The sequence below is a fragment of the Etheostoma cragini genome, chromosome 10 (genome assembly GCF_013103735.1).
Source record: "Etheostoma cragini isolate CJK2018 chromosome 10, CSU_Ecrag_1.0, whole genome shotgun sequence".
In the NCBI taxonomy this organism is placed as follows: domain Eukaryota; kingdom Metazoa; phylum Chordata; class Actinopteri; order Perciformes; family Percidae; genus Etheostoma; species Etheostoma cragini.
Window position 1 is genome coordinate 21,632,909 of NC_048416.1, and position 15,075 is coordinate 21,647,983.

The window sequence follows — 15,075 nt, forward strand, 5'->3', positions numbered from 1 at the left end:
CAGTAGGTTAAACTATACAATAAGGAAATAAAATTAATTTACCAGCTGCAACATAAGAGTGATACTTACACAATAATGCATCACTAATATAATCCAGTGATATACTCTAAATGTTTATTTAATGGTCTGTTTTGCACAACAACTACTTTTGACTTTTTGTACTTTATATGTTTTGACAGATACTAATTCTTATGTAGGCCTACTTTTACTTAAGTAATGCTGGACATTTACTTGTAACTGAGTAGATTTCCGCTGTAGTATTGCTATTTTTACTTAAGAAAATGATGTGAATACTTCTACCACTGGAGACAACCTTTCTATTCTTCCATCTTTACCGCTAATGTGGTAGAAAAATGTGAAGCTGATGTTCAACCTTTTTTTCTGAGAGTGTACAGACTGCTCAATCCAAAACAGGAAATATATCAACTCTCTTGGGTCTTTAAACAAACAAAAAAGCCTATGCGGCTATATTTAGCTTTAGAGCAGAAATGAATGTGAATCGGCATTTCACTATCTGGAATCAAAGCGGAGAAAGATAAGTGCACTAAGGTAGAAAGCAGTGCAAGGGCAATGCATTTGTTATAAATGCAGTTTACAACAATATTATCACTAGTAGCTCAAAATCTCTTGTGAATTCGCAAAAGCCTAGGGCAAGGTCCATGCTGAGCCAGCAGGTTTCCATGCAAACACTGCAGTAACTGGAGTGCTCTCTAGTGGAGAGACATAAACATTGATGCATGGTATGTATCACACATGAAAAACCAACAGCAAAAAGAACCTGAGAAACTTTGGCTTATGGACACTTTTTTTTATTACAGTACAGTATTGTGGTCATGTAAAGCATTGCAAGCAGCTACAGTTGTACTAGAGTGACTTTAGAGAACATGTTATCATGACAAACATATTTTATAGAAATAACTTTTATCTGTTGTATTGATGCTTTGTAATTTCTACAGTAAACCTTACTATTTCAACAACATCAACAAAAGTGCAAAGTGGACAAACAAACATAAAAATCTATTAAAACATTCTCCTACATCAACAAGATATAGGAGTTTAATGAACAGTATTTTTTTAAATGAAAAACAAAAAAACAAAAAACAAAAAATAACTCTTCATCTTCTTTAGTCTTTTCAGGCTCCAACATGAACACTGTTTTTTAATAATCATACAGCAATGTTAATGCAGAAACGTCTCTTTTTATAGTATTCAAATTGCAGTGCAGCAAGTAATGACACCTTACTATTTTTTGTAGCATTTCTTAAATTCTATTTGAAAACATGTAATTACCTCAAGTTAACCGTTTGTGCAATTGACAGTTCATAAAACAGTTAGAGATGAAAACATGGTGACAAAATGTCATTTTTGCACTTCAACAGCTGTATATTTACTTGATTACTTGAGCTAACATATTTTGCCAGAGCACCTACTTTAATCCCAAAAGAGCACTTTAAATGCACTTCCAAACAGTGTTTTTACTCTATCTTATATTTATTTTCATGCATGTGTGAAAGCAGTGAGTTACAAGAGCTGACTACCTTAAATTATTCTAGAAAGCGCATGTAAAATAACCATTTGGCTTTGATAGAAGCTTTTTCTCATAGTAATTTATTCAGTTTTGTCTCATGCCAAATTAAGATAGTAACCAACATGCATGTTTGGTAATATTGTGTCTACATCAACAAGGCAGTATAAGCAGTGAGAAGACCTGGATGATTTTAAGATCAGATTTCATGGAGCACTTGTTTGACTGTAACTGTCTCTAGAACAGTAAGTCCCAATTTTAAATAATATCCCTGTGTTTTGCACCCATTCTTAATGAAACAGCATTCTAGAGGATTGTACGCCGTATGCAATACACAAACTAGCACTGTCGTCACTTGTGTCTGTTGCGCACTTGAAGCAGCGTGGGTGTCTGTTCCATTATCCGCAGTAAAAGATTATCGATGTAGTCCTCCAGGTCTCTAACCTGTAATTTCACTTTTTTCAGTTCAGCCTCACATTTTTGCAGCTGCGCCGCCTGCCGCTCAGAAGCCACCTCCTGCTTCTGCATGTCCATCTCCTGCTGAAGCAGCAGGGAGATCAGCTCCATGTTGGTCAGGTGCTGGTACTGGGCCGAGTTGTCCACTGTCACTTCCTACAGAGGGAACAGGAGCAAAATAGATGTATGTGTGTGAATCTGGCTGGTAAATGCCACAGTTGAAGGAATAGTTTGTCATTTAGGGAATTATGTGTGTATTTTACTGTGTGAATGTTTGTAGTATGTGCCTATCCTTTTTATAAAACACAGTAAAGTGTCTTTTTTTTAAAGATAATTTCTGGGGCATTTTTAGGCCTTTATTGACAGGACAGCTGAAGAAATTAAAGGGGAGTGAGAGGGGGGAATGACATGCAGCAAAGGACCGCCGGTTGGAGTCAAACCCGGGCCAGCTGCTTTGAGGATTAAACATACAGTAAACAGTATGGGCTCTACCAACTGAGCTGTAAAGTGTCTTTGAGTGTTGCAAAAAGCGCTATATCTGATCTGGAATACAGGTCGGTTATCAAGGACTTTGTCAGCTGGTGTGAGCTCAACCAGCTTCAGCTTAACACCAGCAAGACAAAGTAGATGATAGTGGACTTCAGGAGGAAAACATCCCCTTTCTCACCGGTGAGCATCCAGGGATTGGACATTGATGTAGTGGAGAGCTACAAATTCCTGGGTGTTCACCTGAACAATAAACTGAACTGGACTGATAACACCCAAGCACTCTACAAGAAGGGCCAGAGTCGCCTCCATCTGCTGAGGAGACTCAGGTCCTTTGGAGTGTGTAGGACTCTCCTCAGGACCTTCGATAACTCTGTGGTGGCCTCTGCCATCCTCTACGCTGTGGTCTGCTGGAGGGGGGGCAGCTCGGACCGGGACAGGTGCAGACTCAATAGACTGATCAGGAGAGCGAGCTCTGTCCTGGAATGTCCTCTGGACCCCATAGAGAAAGTAGGGGAGAGGCGGATGTTAGCCAAGCTGACATCCATTATGGACAACACCTCTCACCCCCTACATGACACTGTGGGGTCCCTGAGCAGCTCCTTCAGCAGCAGACTGATACACCCACGGTGTAAGAAGGAGAGGTACCGCAGGTCCTTCATCCCGGCCGCTGTCAGACTCTACAACGCCTGCACTACCTGATAATGTTGTAGTTTCTGTTCCTGTTTTTCTCCCATCTACATCACACATTTTCTGTTTATCTTTAATATTGGTATTTATATTATATAATATAAATATTGGTATTTATATTATTTTATTACAAGTACTTACTTTTCAATATTTATGGTCTCAGGTTAATATAATTTAAATTATGCTACCGACTCTTGCTTCTTTGCTCTAATTACACATTCAACTTAATTTTTAACGTCACTTACACTGCAATATTGTTTTCTCTTATCATGGCAACCGCACTTTAAAATTCCTTTTGTTGGACGGCATTTTACTTACTCAGTCTACCATATTTTCACTGTCTATTCTTGCCTGTATTTCTTGCCTTGTATTTCTTGCCTTGTATTTCTTTCGTGCTTACTTGTTTTTTGCTGTTAATGAAAAATGCTGCTACTGTAACAACAAAATTTCCCCGTTGTGGGATGAATAAAGTATAATCTAATCTAATCTAATCTAATCTAATCTATATAAATAAATTATTATTATTATTATCATTCACTGTCTTGAGTTGAGTTGAGTTAGATGAGAAGACTGATACCACTCTCATATCTGTCCATGAAATATTAATATGGGGGCTACAGCCAGGAGGCAATTGGCTTATTTTAGCATAAAGATGGAGGCAGAGGGAAACTTGACTCAATCCAAAGGTAAATATCAGTTTTTGTACAGTTGAAAATAGAAGGCTGTTTCCCTCCCATTTTTAGGCTTATACAAAGCTAATCAAACTCCCTCTTGGCTATGGCTTCAAATTTATCAAACAGACATGAGAGTGGTATCTATCCTCTCATCTAAAGCAAATAAGCATATCAAAAAATATCAAACTATTCCTGAGAATGAGAAACTGTGGTTAAAGAGGCTGGTTTATTGTGATATTAAATGGATATTAAATAGCTTACTATGGTGTGTCGTGGGGTGTTGTAGGTGGTATAAAATAAAGTAAGTCACAGAGCAACCACGCAAAGAAGTCATCTATTCTCCCACAGTGCATTCATTAACATAGAGTGCACTGATTGTGTTATTAAATGCTCATGGAAGCATTAAATAGGCTGTGGACCTAATGGCTTTCTTTAATTTGGTATATGTTAATAACTCAATTCTTCTGCTGCTTGCACACTAGACTCACACAGCGTTATGGGTGCTAATTTACTGTGATTCTTAAAATCCTGATTGATAGGTTGGATTTGATCTGATTTGATAGGTGACATAATTAATGGTAAATGCAGTCTGCACACCAGCTCAAACACAATTTTCATATCTTAATTAAGTAGTTATATATGGCTACTCAGAGACTACAGACCTCCACTAAGGCATGTCCTATCTCACAATGTTAATGCAGTGTGAATTTTACCAGCCGGGAACTCATTTTTTTGATCATCGTGACACCACATGAATGCAACACAAAAACGCTATCTCGCAATGTCAACAAAATTGAAAAATAATTTGTGTATCTACCCCCTGATTCCGATCCGTTAGACTGATTGTGGCACGACCTGCAATTACGTAATTTGCCCTCAAAATCAGAATTACCTAATTCTTTGACATACTGTTACAGAAACGGTCCAAAGTATTATAGAGGAAGACTAGAAATATAATTTTAGGACCTGAAACTTTTATCTGGGCCAAAGAATGACTGGGAACAGCCTTTCTCTCCCAAGTGTTGAAAGTAACCTCAGTCTAAATTGGAGCTTGTAGGTTGCAGCTGCACACTTTAATGTCTGATTTCCTGAGTCATTTACTTTGCAATAATAATAAATTATCACAAAAAACTTTTTTTATATGCATTTTATTTTAGCTGCATTGGTAATAGTTAGTTAGTAAGATTAGAAAACCCACAATGTTTCTGTAAAGGGCAAAAGATTGCCCTCTTGCTCAGCTACATATGTAAATATTCTTCATATACTTTATATGGAAGGTTATAAAGGGATCATGAAGAGTTGTGTTATGTTATGTTATGTTATATTATGTTATGTTATGTTATGTTATGTTATGTTGTGTTATGCTATGCTATGCTATTTTATGTTATGTTATGTTATGTTATGTTATGGGCATTACCGGACTCCTCTCCGACTCTGCCGCAACCTGGTGGGCAGTACGTCCAGGGTTGATGGTAGACTTCAGCTTCTCCAGAACTGAACGAGCCTCCTTCTTCTCTGATTGGCTGGAGGTCAGCGGCCTTACTGGGTGAGGTCTGCAAAGTAAAGAGGTCAGTACTAGTATTTCAACACAGTATGTTTACTATAAGTGCTTAGCAGTCACTTCATATAACTACTCTTGTACGGTCAAAAAAAAAGCTACAGTAGTTCCTGTATTTTAGTTCAGTCAGCAGTTATGACTGAACATCACACACATTTTAAAGCAGCTCAGAGAAGCTGATGGAATCTGGTAGAAACAGTAAGCAATATAGAGGATAAATGTGTCTATCAGTCTTTGAGCATTAAAAGCTGCAGTCAACAAGAAATGTTATAAGTGCAGTGACTCGCTCAATACTGGAGGATGAAATCATCTTGGGGGAGGGGGTTGACTTACACTGTACATTACAACAACAACAAAAACAGCAGCAAGGAAATCAGAATACAAGCTAGAATTAAATCGACCTTGTGACTTGAAGAAAGAAGAACCGAACCGGGTTTCTGAGATAACACTTACATGTTTTCTCTTGTTGCTTTTATCATAGAATAAAAGGGTATAATTAAATGGCTGAGTAGGTATGACGCTATGGTACTTTGTCCGTTTGTTTCTAAGCCAACAAAAGTGATCAAATCTATTCATTTTAATTCTATTACAATAAAATATGAAGTTTTCTCCCCTGTATCCGCTGTAAACATAAATGGACAAAAAGATGGTGCACATCTAAAAAGTAAATGCAATATTTCTAAATTTTTCCAGAGACTAAATCCAGGTGTGCTACTAGAAATGTCCCCTGAACAGCAGTGACACAAGAAATATCCATAATTCCTGTCTAATTTTGTGTAATCTTATGCTTTCCCTAACCCTAACCCGAACCCCAACCATAATATCTAGCCCTAACATTACTTGAACACACCTAATTTAACCTGTCCATATGGGTCCCACTCCTCTGACTATTTTTGAATCTAACCCTTAACATAATTAATAATCAATACACCTTAAAATACAAAATAGAATTGACCTTGAAAATTTAAACCCACTGAAAATGAGAAATCATCAATTAAAGGGGTTCGACTCCTAACTCTACACCCAACCAATCAATCTTAACCTTGCCACACCTAGTCCCAATCCTCTGTTTCTAGCAAACCCTTAAAAAACATTTTTAAAGAATAAAAAGATTTACCCCAAACTAATCCAATTTTAACCCCACCACCCTTAGTTCCACTCTTCCTTTTCAAAGCTTAAAATCTTCTAAAATAACCTTGAATAAGATTGATTTTCAACAACCATAACCCCAACCAAATTTACAACTACCCAAGATTGGCTTCATCATCTTTAACCCCATTCCTTTAACTAGATTCTAAAAACCTCAACTCTTGACATAATCAACAATCGTTCTTAAAATAAGAAAGATGATAATAATAAAAACTGTATTTCAATAACACAAACCCTATTTTTGTACCCAATCAATTTGAACCTTACCACCCTTAAATCCCATTCTCCTAACTATTTTTCCAACCCTTTACCCTGAATCATAATCAATAATTAATAATCTTGAAAATGATAACAAAGCGGAATATCCCTTTAATCTTGCCACCCTTAGTCCCACTTTCCTCACTATTTCCCAACCCTTTAACCCTAACCCCCTAACCTCTACCTCTAACCCTAACCTTCCAACCTTAACCTCTAACCCTAACCCTAACCCCTAACCCTTACCCCCAAATGGCACTTCTGAGTAAGTAATTTACTATATACAGCATATGTCCAATGTTGTCAATTTGTTTGTCGTTATTTTTCTACATAGTCTGAAACTACAGTTATATTGACTTTGATATAACCTGTCAACAACAAGATGCCCTGAAAAAAACACTTGTACAGGAGAAATGACAGTTGGCTTTCACTTAGTACTTCAAGATATCTGGACATAATGTATCAGGTGGTCAAAGTAGCAGCAACAACAAATGTACAATGGGCAACAAGAAACTGAATACTGGGATGAATAACACAAATGTGAAGCAAAGCCAAGAACAATGGCAAAGAACAAAAACCTTATGAAGGCATAAATGCATTTACCATCAAACAAGCCAGGCGAACGGTAAAAACAAAAGCAACCAGAGCAACCAAAAAAAAAAAAACTTTGGTTTTTTTTTAGTGTATCTGGAAATCTACAGCTTGTTGCTACAGCTTGTAAAAACCTACGTATGTCATATCCTAGTGTGAGGATTCTCACCTGCTCTCCTGACGGGGCAGGCTGCTAGCTGGCTGAGTCTCCTCAGGCAAAAGTGAGTGCCGTGCATCGACCAGGGGCTGGTCAGTGGTGGAGGTGGTAGAGTAGGAGGAGGTGGAGGGGGCCACAGCCAGAATAGTGCTGGCTCCAGCGCTGGGCCCCATGCTTGAGGGATGTATAGAGGGGCAACAAACAGGGGTAATGTGGAGTGTAGCCTGTGCACTGGCTGACAGGGAGAGTGTACCAGGGATGGGGGGAGAGGAGGGTTCTTGCAAAGATTGCCCAATCTTTGACTTTGAAGGGGATCTCAGGTTTGGTGCTACTTTAGCGTGAAAGTCTTCAAAACTGATATCAGAGGATTTTCCTTTTCCTGTGTTCTCTTGTGAATATATTTGTGATGTTGTAGTAGACTTGTTGCGATGCGTGGTGCTATCTGCTAATGCCAGTAAGGAAGGGAGAGCTGAGTTAGAGGGCTGATATGACAAAGGTCCCTCACGGACTTCTGAAATATTTTGAACGAGGAACAAGAACTGTTCAAAATCTCGGTCTCCACTTTTGCTTTGGTTACTTGGGCTGCCGCTGCTGTTCTGTCGGGACACTCCTTTTGGTCTAAAACGTGCACTAACCACACCAGTAAAGGGCTCCTTCTGGTTTAGTGTGGCTGTTTTAGCTTGTGGGTTTCCATTATCATCAAAGTCCTTTTGTGTCTTTTTAAAATCCTCCTCAATTTTTGATATTACTTCTCTGGATTCAGTTTCAAAATTGGCTACATTAGACGTTGGATTTTGTGACGACAAAGCGGCGTTCTCACTGCTGTTCATTCTGAAGTGACCATGTGGTGCCACGTTATTTAGTTCAAATCGACAGCCATGGCAATTATCTTGGCAATCTGGAGAGATTTTGTACAGTTTGTTAGATGATGCAGTTATTTCAAATGATGAGTTCATCTCAGGTATGTAGGTGTCCTTTAAAGTGAACATATCCTCAGGTGTGTTCACTGTCTCTAGATGGTAAGCTGCTAACTGTAAAGCTTCTGGCAGTTGTGGAAAAGTCCCGCTCTTGATGCCTTTGAGAGTATCAACGGCCTCTGAGTGAGAAGAGCCATCTGAATCAATGAAACCAAAATCTGAATCATTCACATTCATGTTCAGATCTCCTGAGGTTAGTGAGAAAGACACATTATTGTTGATGCTTGTGGTCTGCGGTGGATTAGACTCCATCTCCACTACTGGAGTGGTTGTGATATCCAGTAGCTTTGCATCAGGCTCTGAGGGAGTAGTAGATGACATGTTCAAAAGAGTGGCAACGGATATCTCACTGTTAAGAAGTATTTTAGGTCCTGAGTTTATAGATGTTATCTTTTTTCCAGAAGTTTCTTCAGCACTCAACGATAAACAATTTACTTTGGGTTGTCCGTAGTTTCCTCTGCACACGCGTCCATACAAGTCTTGTTCAAACAACATCCCTCCCCAGCGGTCGGTTTCATCTTCCAAAGGTTCATATTTAAACTTTTTTAGCGTTTCTTCGGATGTGAATACTGATGAAGTCATATTGGTGTGTGGCTGAGAGGGAACGCTAAGGGAGTCGGAAGTCTCGCTGCTGGTGTGAGGGTCTGGAGAGACACTGTTTATTTTGCGTTCTACTTCTCTTCCGTGTTGCAGCGAGGCCACGCCGGTCTGTGAGAGGAGGTAGGCTTCTTTATGGACAGCCAGCTCTTGACCTCTGTGCAACCAGCCATCTGAGGAAATCTCATTCACTGGCGTTCTTAAAGGTCTCCTTGGAGGCAAAGGTGGAGGCTCCTCTTCAAATGTTTGCAGCTCCTGTGCATGACTATTGGTGTTGTCATTAACTTGAAGATAACTGTGTCTATGAGATGAAATGGCACTGGTTCTCAGTTGTTTCTGGGGAAGATTCCCTTTAGGTGAGTTGAGCCTGCTGGAGGCAAAGGCATCAAACGAGTCATCCCATTCTCCTGCACTCTCTGACATGCAGCGAGGTGCGGAGGGGTTAGCTGTAGCTGCTCTGGGTAGTAATGCAGGGTGAGACGTCTGCCTAGCTACTGACCTGGGCCGCTCCCGCTTTATGTAAGCCATATTTGTAGCTTTAACATCCAGAGCAGGGCTGGGTGTGCAGGGCTGGGAGGGCAGAGTAGTGTAATGAAAGGGGGATGAGCCGGATGAGCCGGATGACGAGCAAGGCACAAAAGGAGGGGACCTCTGTGACTCTTCTGCCATGCGATCCTCAAAAAAGGGATTGCGATGCATACATGAGGGGAACGGGTTGGAGGGGGACATTGGGTTTGAGGAGGTAGAGGGAGAGGGGGTGAAGGGATTGGTGTGATTGCAGTGATCAGGTGAGACATGACCAGAGGGAGAGGTAGAGGGAGAGGAGCACTCAGGGGGTACAGGGGAGCGAGGAGGGAGGGGTGGGGGTACGTCTGAGCTGCTTTCTACCTTAGGAGAAACTTCCAGCCTGTAGAGGAAAATAGGGCACAATAGTCTTCTTAGTTAATGATGTGCCAGGTTACCAACTGGGGAACATCTTTCTTATACAAACAGAAAAGATGACCAAAATACTAACTGGCATTTCTGTTACCTAGAAAAGTCTTCTAACATCAGTAGATATCAAACGGGCCAAATGAAAGATTTACGAAAACAGCAACTTAATCCAAAGAAAGGGAAGCATATTTGCAAAATGATCAAGCAAACATAAAAATGCATTGTAGCCATTCAAGACTATCTGCACTGGCAGCTTTTCTGCAAAGTGGAATGGTTTTCTTAGCATCCTTCTGCAAGAGCATTTTTCAACAGTGATGTTACATCTTTGATAGAGAAACACACGTCTATAAAGATTATGGAAATGCTTGAGTGCTATTTGTGGGGGAAAACATGTATTATGACATGATGACACAGTCTGGTTGCAAAATGGAGAAAACCATGAACTACATCTATTCCATTTTCAAATGAGCATGGAGCAGAGCGAACACTGAACTCAGGACACCCGGCTGAAACACACCTCCCATGTGCCTGTTGCTGTGCCTGGATAGAGAGTGGATTCCTCAAACACTTTGGAGCCCCAAAAAAAACTGAAAATGACCATCACTCACCTTGGCTTGTTCTGTGATTCACCGGAGCCAAACCAGCCTCTGAGCCTCCCCTCAGATGTCAAACCAGCCTGGTTCTGGTCTGCCTTAGCTGGCAAAGAGTCACTTCTCCCTCCAGAGAATAACGTCTTTCTCAGCTTCCTGCCTTTGTCGGGCGAAAGAGAGGCAGAGGAGGCAACCGGCATCTCTGCCTGTACAGGCCGACCCCCCATCTGAGCTTGCTGAATTGGGGGAGACGATGCCCGAGCTTCCTTTTCTTCCTCCTTCTCATCTTTCTTTATCCTGTCAAAGGACCAGCGCTGGCCCTCGGCAAAAGAACCTTTGTCCTCGCTTCTCTTGGTTAGATTCTGCAGGGACCGAGAGAGCGGGGAGCACCTCTCCAGCAGGTCCAGCTTGGGCTGGTGGGCTCCTGAGGTCTTTGGAGTCGATGGCTCGGAGTCATAGACGTGGCTGCCATTTATACACAGGGAAGACTTGGACTGAGTCATGGTCTGACCCTTTAGAGACTCCACTGCTGGATTTGATCGAGGGAAGGCTGTCGTGATCTTACTGGCTTCATCGCTGAAGGCTCGCTTGTGTGTGAGAACCTTTGTGGTGTGCTGGCTGGTGAGCACTGGTGGAGGGAAAGAAGAAATGGGTTATTTAAAGTCTACACCTTGTATTTTTATCAAAACACAAGTAAATCTGAGAAACGTTATTGAATCTGAGGGGAAAACTATCAGTTGGTTTCAGTTGAACTTTATGTTGCTAGTATGGAACCACTACTGACAACAATTCCATAGGAGTTCCAGGCTATATTTACATTGCTATGTTTTGGTTCAAAAATGAAAATCTTTTGTTACACTTACACCTTGCATTCACACTGCTCTAGCATCTCAGAGTCCCCCTAAACGGGATAAATTTGAAAACACTTCTTACCCAATTTCGGTTTGGGGTTTCCAGGGGTTGTGTTTTAGTTTCCGTGCCCATAGATGTAGACCTATGGCAAAATTAACACTGGTTCCAGTGTTATGACACATTACCATGGTAACTACCAGCAACAGGCGCCTCCTGTTTACCCTGGCACACACATTACCAGTATACAAGAATGTTGATGAGATATGCAGTTTGCGCGCGTTAGTTTAAATGGAGATTAGTTCTTCTACTGAAGCTAGAAACACTTGTCTGCATGGAGAAGGCTTTTGGCTCAAAACTCCACTTAAAAACCAAAATGAAGTAAATGTTGCCTAATTACCATATTGTTACGTCCACCATTTTTGTCTGAAGCTAATTCAACATTCTAAGTAGCTTAGTAGACTTTTAATTTATAAATTTTCTTTTACTTTTACTTGTGTGGACTCAGTACTCAGTTAAGTACTCAGTTGTACTTCCTATGGAGACTTAAGGTTGATCTTTCTCTGGTGATGCTTTGTTGGAAGTCTGTTTAGGTTGTTGTATAATTCTATAGTGCTCCTTCTCTATTTCAAAATATTATACTTGTTTGCTGCCATATGGTTTGGAAAATTTAGAAACAGTGTCGCTATTACATAGTTTGTCCACCAGTTGGCACGTACAAGTTGATTAAGAACCAAGCAGTCACAATTCTGCAATATCCAAATTTAACTGATCCTTATAAAATCATTTGAACTTATGTTAAAAAACGAATACAAGCCTATATTTGGTTAGAATACTTTTAAATCTCAAACACTGATATTTGTATCAGCCTCACCCTTGAGCATAGGTTGACCTTTAATTGTATTAGGTACAGAGGGAGTGAAAACTATTCATTGGGGTTTTCCAGGTAGAGGCGGTAAGCCACCTAGATCCTGATCTAGAGTATATCCACAACATTTCCCTTCCGGGATTGCCCTCATTCTGCTAGAAATTCTGCCGGATGTCACTCTTTTCCGATGTCCATTTTCGGACATCCGTTACCTACCACTTTCTTTGTGATGTAGTTTTAAACTCCGGTGGATTTCTGAGGACTATGGTTAACTGCTCCTCAGATCTCTGCAGGTTAATCCAGACAGCTAACTAGACTATTTGTCCAATTTAAGTTTTCTGTTTCACGAAAAAAAAACCTTTGAATGTACACATGTTCCACCAAAACACGCTCCACTCGGCACTTAGCACCACCCAAGACAATTGTGATTGGTTTAAAAAAATGCCAATAAACCAGAACACTTTTTCTTCCATCCTGGATTGCTGTGTGGACTAGCCAGACCCTCCTCTCGAAGGTCTGGAAATGCAAGACTACCCAGATCCTGAGTTGTCTTATTTCCCCGAGAGCTGGTCCACTTCTGCTTTAAAACACAGTGAAAACAGTCACCAGCCTTCATGTCATGTACTAGAGAGTACCGTCAGGACATGTAGTAAGATTGAAGGCATCAACTTTTCTATTCTGTCCCACTTTTACCCCAATAAAGTGGCAAAGAAGGCTCAATCCATTGCAGTTGACCCTATCCACCCCTTGTCCTGCCAGTTTAAGCTACTTCCCTCCACCCCTATGTACTCCATGCCCAGATGCAAGTCCTATAGATTCAGAAACTCTTTTATCCCAACTTCCATTTCCATTTCAAACAATTTGCCAAAACGGTTACATGTGAATTATTTAAAAGCCTACCTTTTTTAGCTAAATCTGTCTCTCCGTAAAGGGTGTCCACTCTCACTTTGCTAGTGTAGATGGGAGAGCTGGGAGGGTCTGACATCAAATCCAGGCTGGGTAAAGGGCCTGGGTTATCACTGACCATGGAAGACACACTGCTCTCTGAAGCCAGTGATGAGCATGACCTGGTGTCAGACGACTTGCGCAATCTCCCTTTAAAAAAATCTTTCATCTTGTTCCTCTTCTCCTCTGCTATCTCCACATCTCCTCGTGACTCTGTCGCCCCTCCTTCTCCCTGCTCTCCAAACGGCTGCCCCAGGTGTCCGGACAGGGCGGCGAAGCGGCCTGGGACAATGGCTGAGGAGGACTCCATGTCCCCCCTCTTCCTCCCTGTGACACGATCCTTGAGCTTGCCAAAAGCAGAGCGAGGTTTGTCCTTTATGGTGAGGTCGAACATGCTGGCTGTCATGTTGTTGCGAGTGAACTGGACTGTTACTTGAAGTTCACCACGTTCCTTTTCCTTTCTACCCGCCTTAGAGTTGAGCTTGAACCATCTGTAGCCACAAAAGAAAAAAAAGGGAAAATCAACATCCACACTGTGACAGTCACTCTCATATCACTGCTTTAAATAAATACATTACTTTAGCCAGATATCTGAAGTCTGATGCTATCTGTTTAAAGCTGAAAACAGAGGTCATGTGTCATTTGGCCATTCCCCTGCAGCACCAGAAACATTGATTTCGTTTTGGCAATGCTTTCCACATATTACATAATCTGGAAATACTGTTCAGGGGATTGTACTCATAATATTTGACAACAAACTTTTTTTTAAGCCTCATACAAGTAAATCACACTTCTTATTCCTTAAGGTCTATCCACCGATGTGTATGTGGAATGTCAGACAATACTCTCTGAAGATTCAACCAAAGGAATCATCTCTCTGCTACTGCCTCCTCAACCCACTGAGAGAAAGTGTTGTAGAGCCAAAACCAACAGCAGGAATTCAGGGCAAGTTTCACTGAGCGTAGGGAGGGCGTATAGTATAGTACCCAATTAAATCCAGATGCATTGTATTGCTTTAGTGGAGATGTTTTACTACTGGGGAGTCTTGTTGCGTCACCTGTGGCACAACTGAGGTATTCAAGTACTCACAAACAGGCAAATTAAAAAAGCTTCAAACCTATTTTAAGATACACTACAACAGTTAAAATAACGTACTATTACTTATGTAAACTGAAACCAAGGAGAACCTAAACCAAACAGTACAGACCAGGCTACACATTTTCAGTCATAGTTAATTATCACGGTCACATCTTGCATGACCAAAAACCTTCCAAAATATTTCCAACTCCCTGCAATTTTCATAACACAAAGTGATGAACAACCAGTCACTCCTCCTCACATCCTTGGGCTATTTATATCAGTGCCTTGATACCAAGTTCACCAGTCTCACTTTGGCAGGTCTACATTTCCAAAGCCATTGCCAGATAAAGTAAAATTGTGAAATAACAGTTTTTGGTTACTCTATTTAAGTAACTGAAGACTGTAGTGCACTAATAGCCCCACAATATAATTATGGTGGTTTATGTTCTGTTCTCACAGTCATTTTCTCAAAATAAGTTGTTTTTTTCTCTCACTCTGAGCCAGTTAACGTACTGCACTTCAGTAGCACTTACACACACCAAACTTTCCAGTTTCCTTCCTATCTATCTCCTGAGGGTTTTTACAGAGAGGTACTTTGTCCATATATCATTCATAGCCTGATTTACAGTGGGTACGGAAAGTATTCAGACCCCTTTAAATTTTTCACTCTTTGTTTCATTGCAGCCTTTTTCCAA

The 15,075-nt window shown here is 40.7% G+C and overlaps 1 protein-coding gene across 2 annotated transcripts in view; it reads right to left on the reverse strand.

The window, feature by feature from the left end:
* Positions 1-787: 787 nt before the first annotated feature.
* The window catches only part of LOC117951891 (rab11 family-interacting protein 1), a 17,696-nt gene continuing 3,408 nt past the window's right edge, over positions 788-15,075 (reverse strand). The window contains exons 2-6 of one of the 2 annotated variants that reach the window (XM_034883867.1): positions 13,256-13,791; positions 10,657-11,266; positions 7,554-10,022; positions 5,276-5,384; positions 788-2,137 (exon numbers count right to left, since the gene is read on the reverse strand). In XM_034883867.1, coding sequence (XP_034739758.1) covers positions 1,877-2,137; positions 5,276-5,384; positions 7,554-10,022; positions 10,657-11,266; positions 13,256-13,791 — 3,985 coding nt within the window. In that variant the 3' untranslated portion in view covers positions 788-1,876. Of the gene's footprint in view, positions 2,138-5,248; positions 5,385-7,553; positions 10,023-10,656; positions 11,267-13,255; positions 13,792-15,075 lie in introns of both variants that reach the window. The other variant, XM_034883866.1, reaches the window with a different exon arrangement.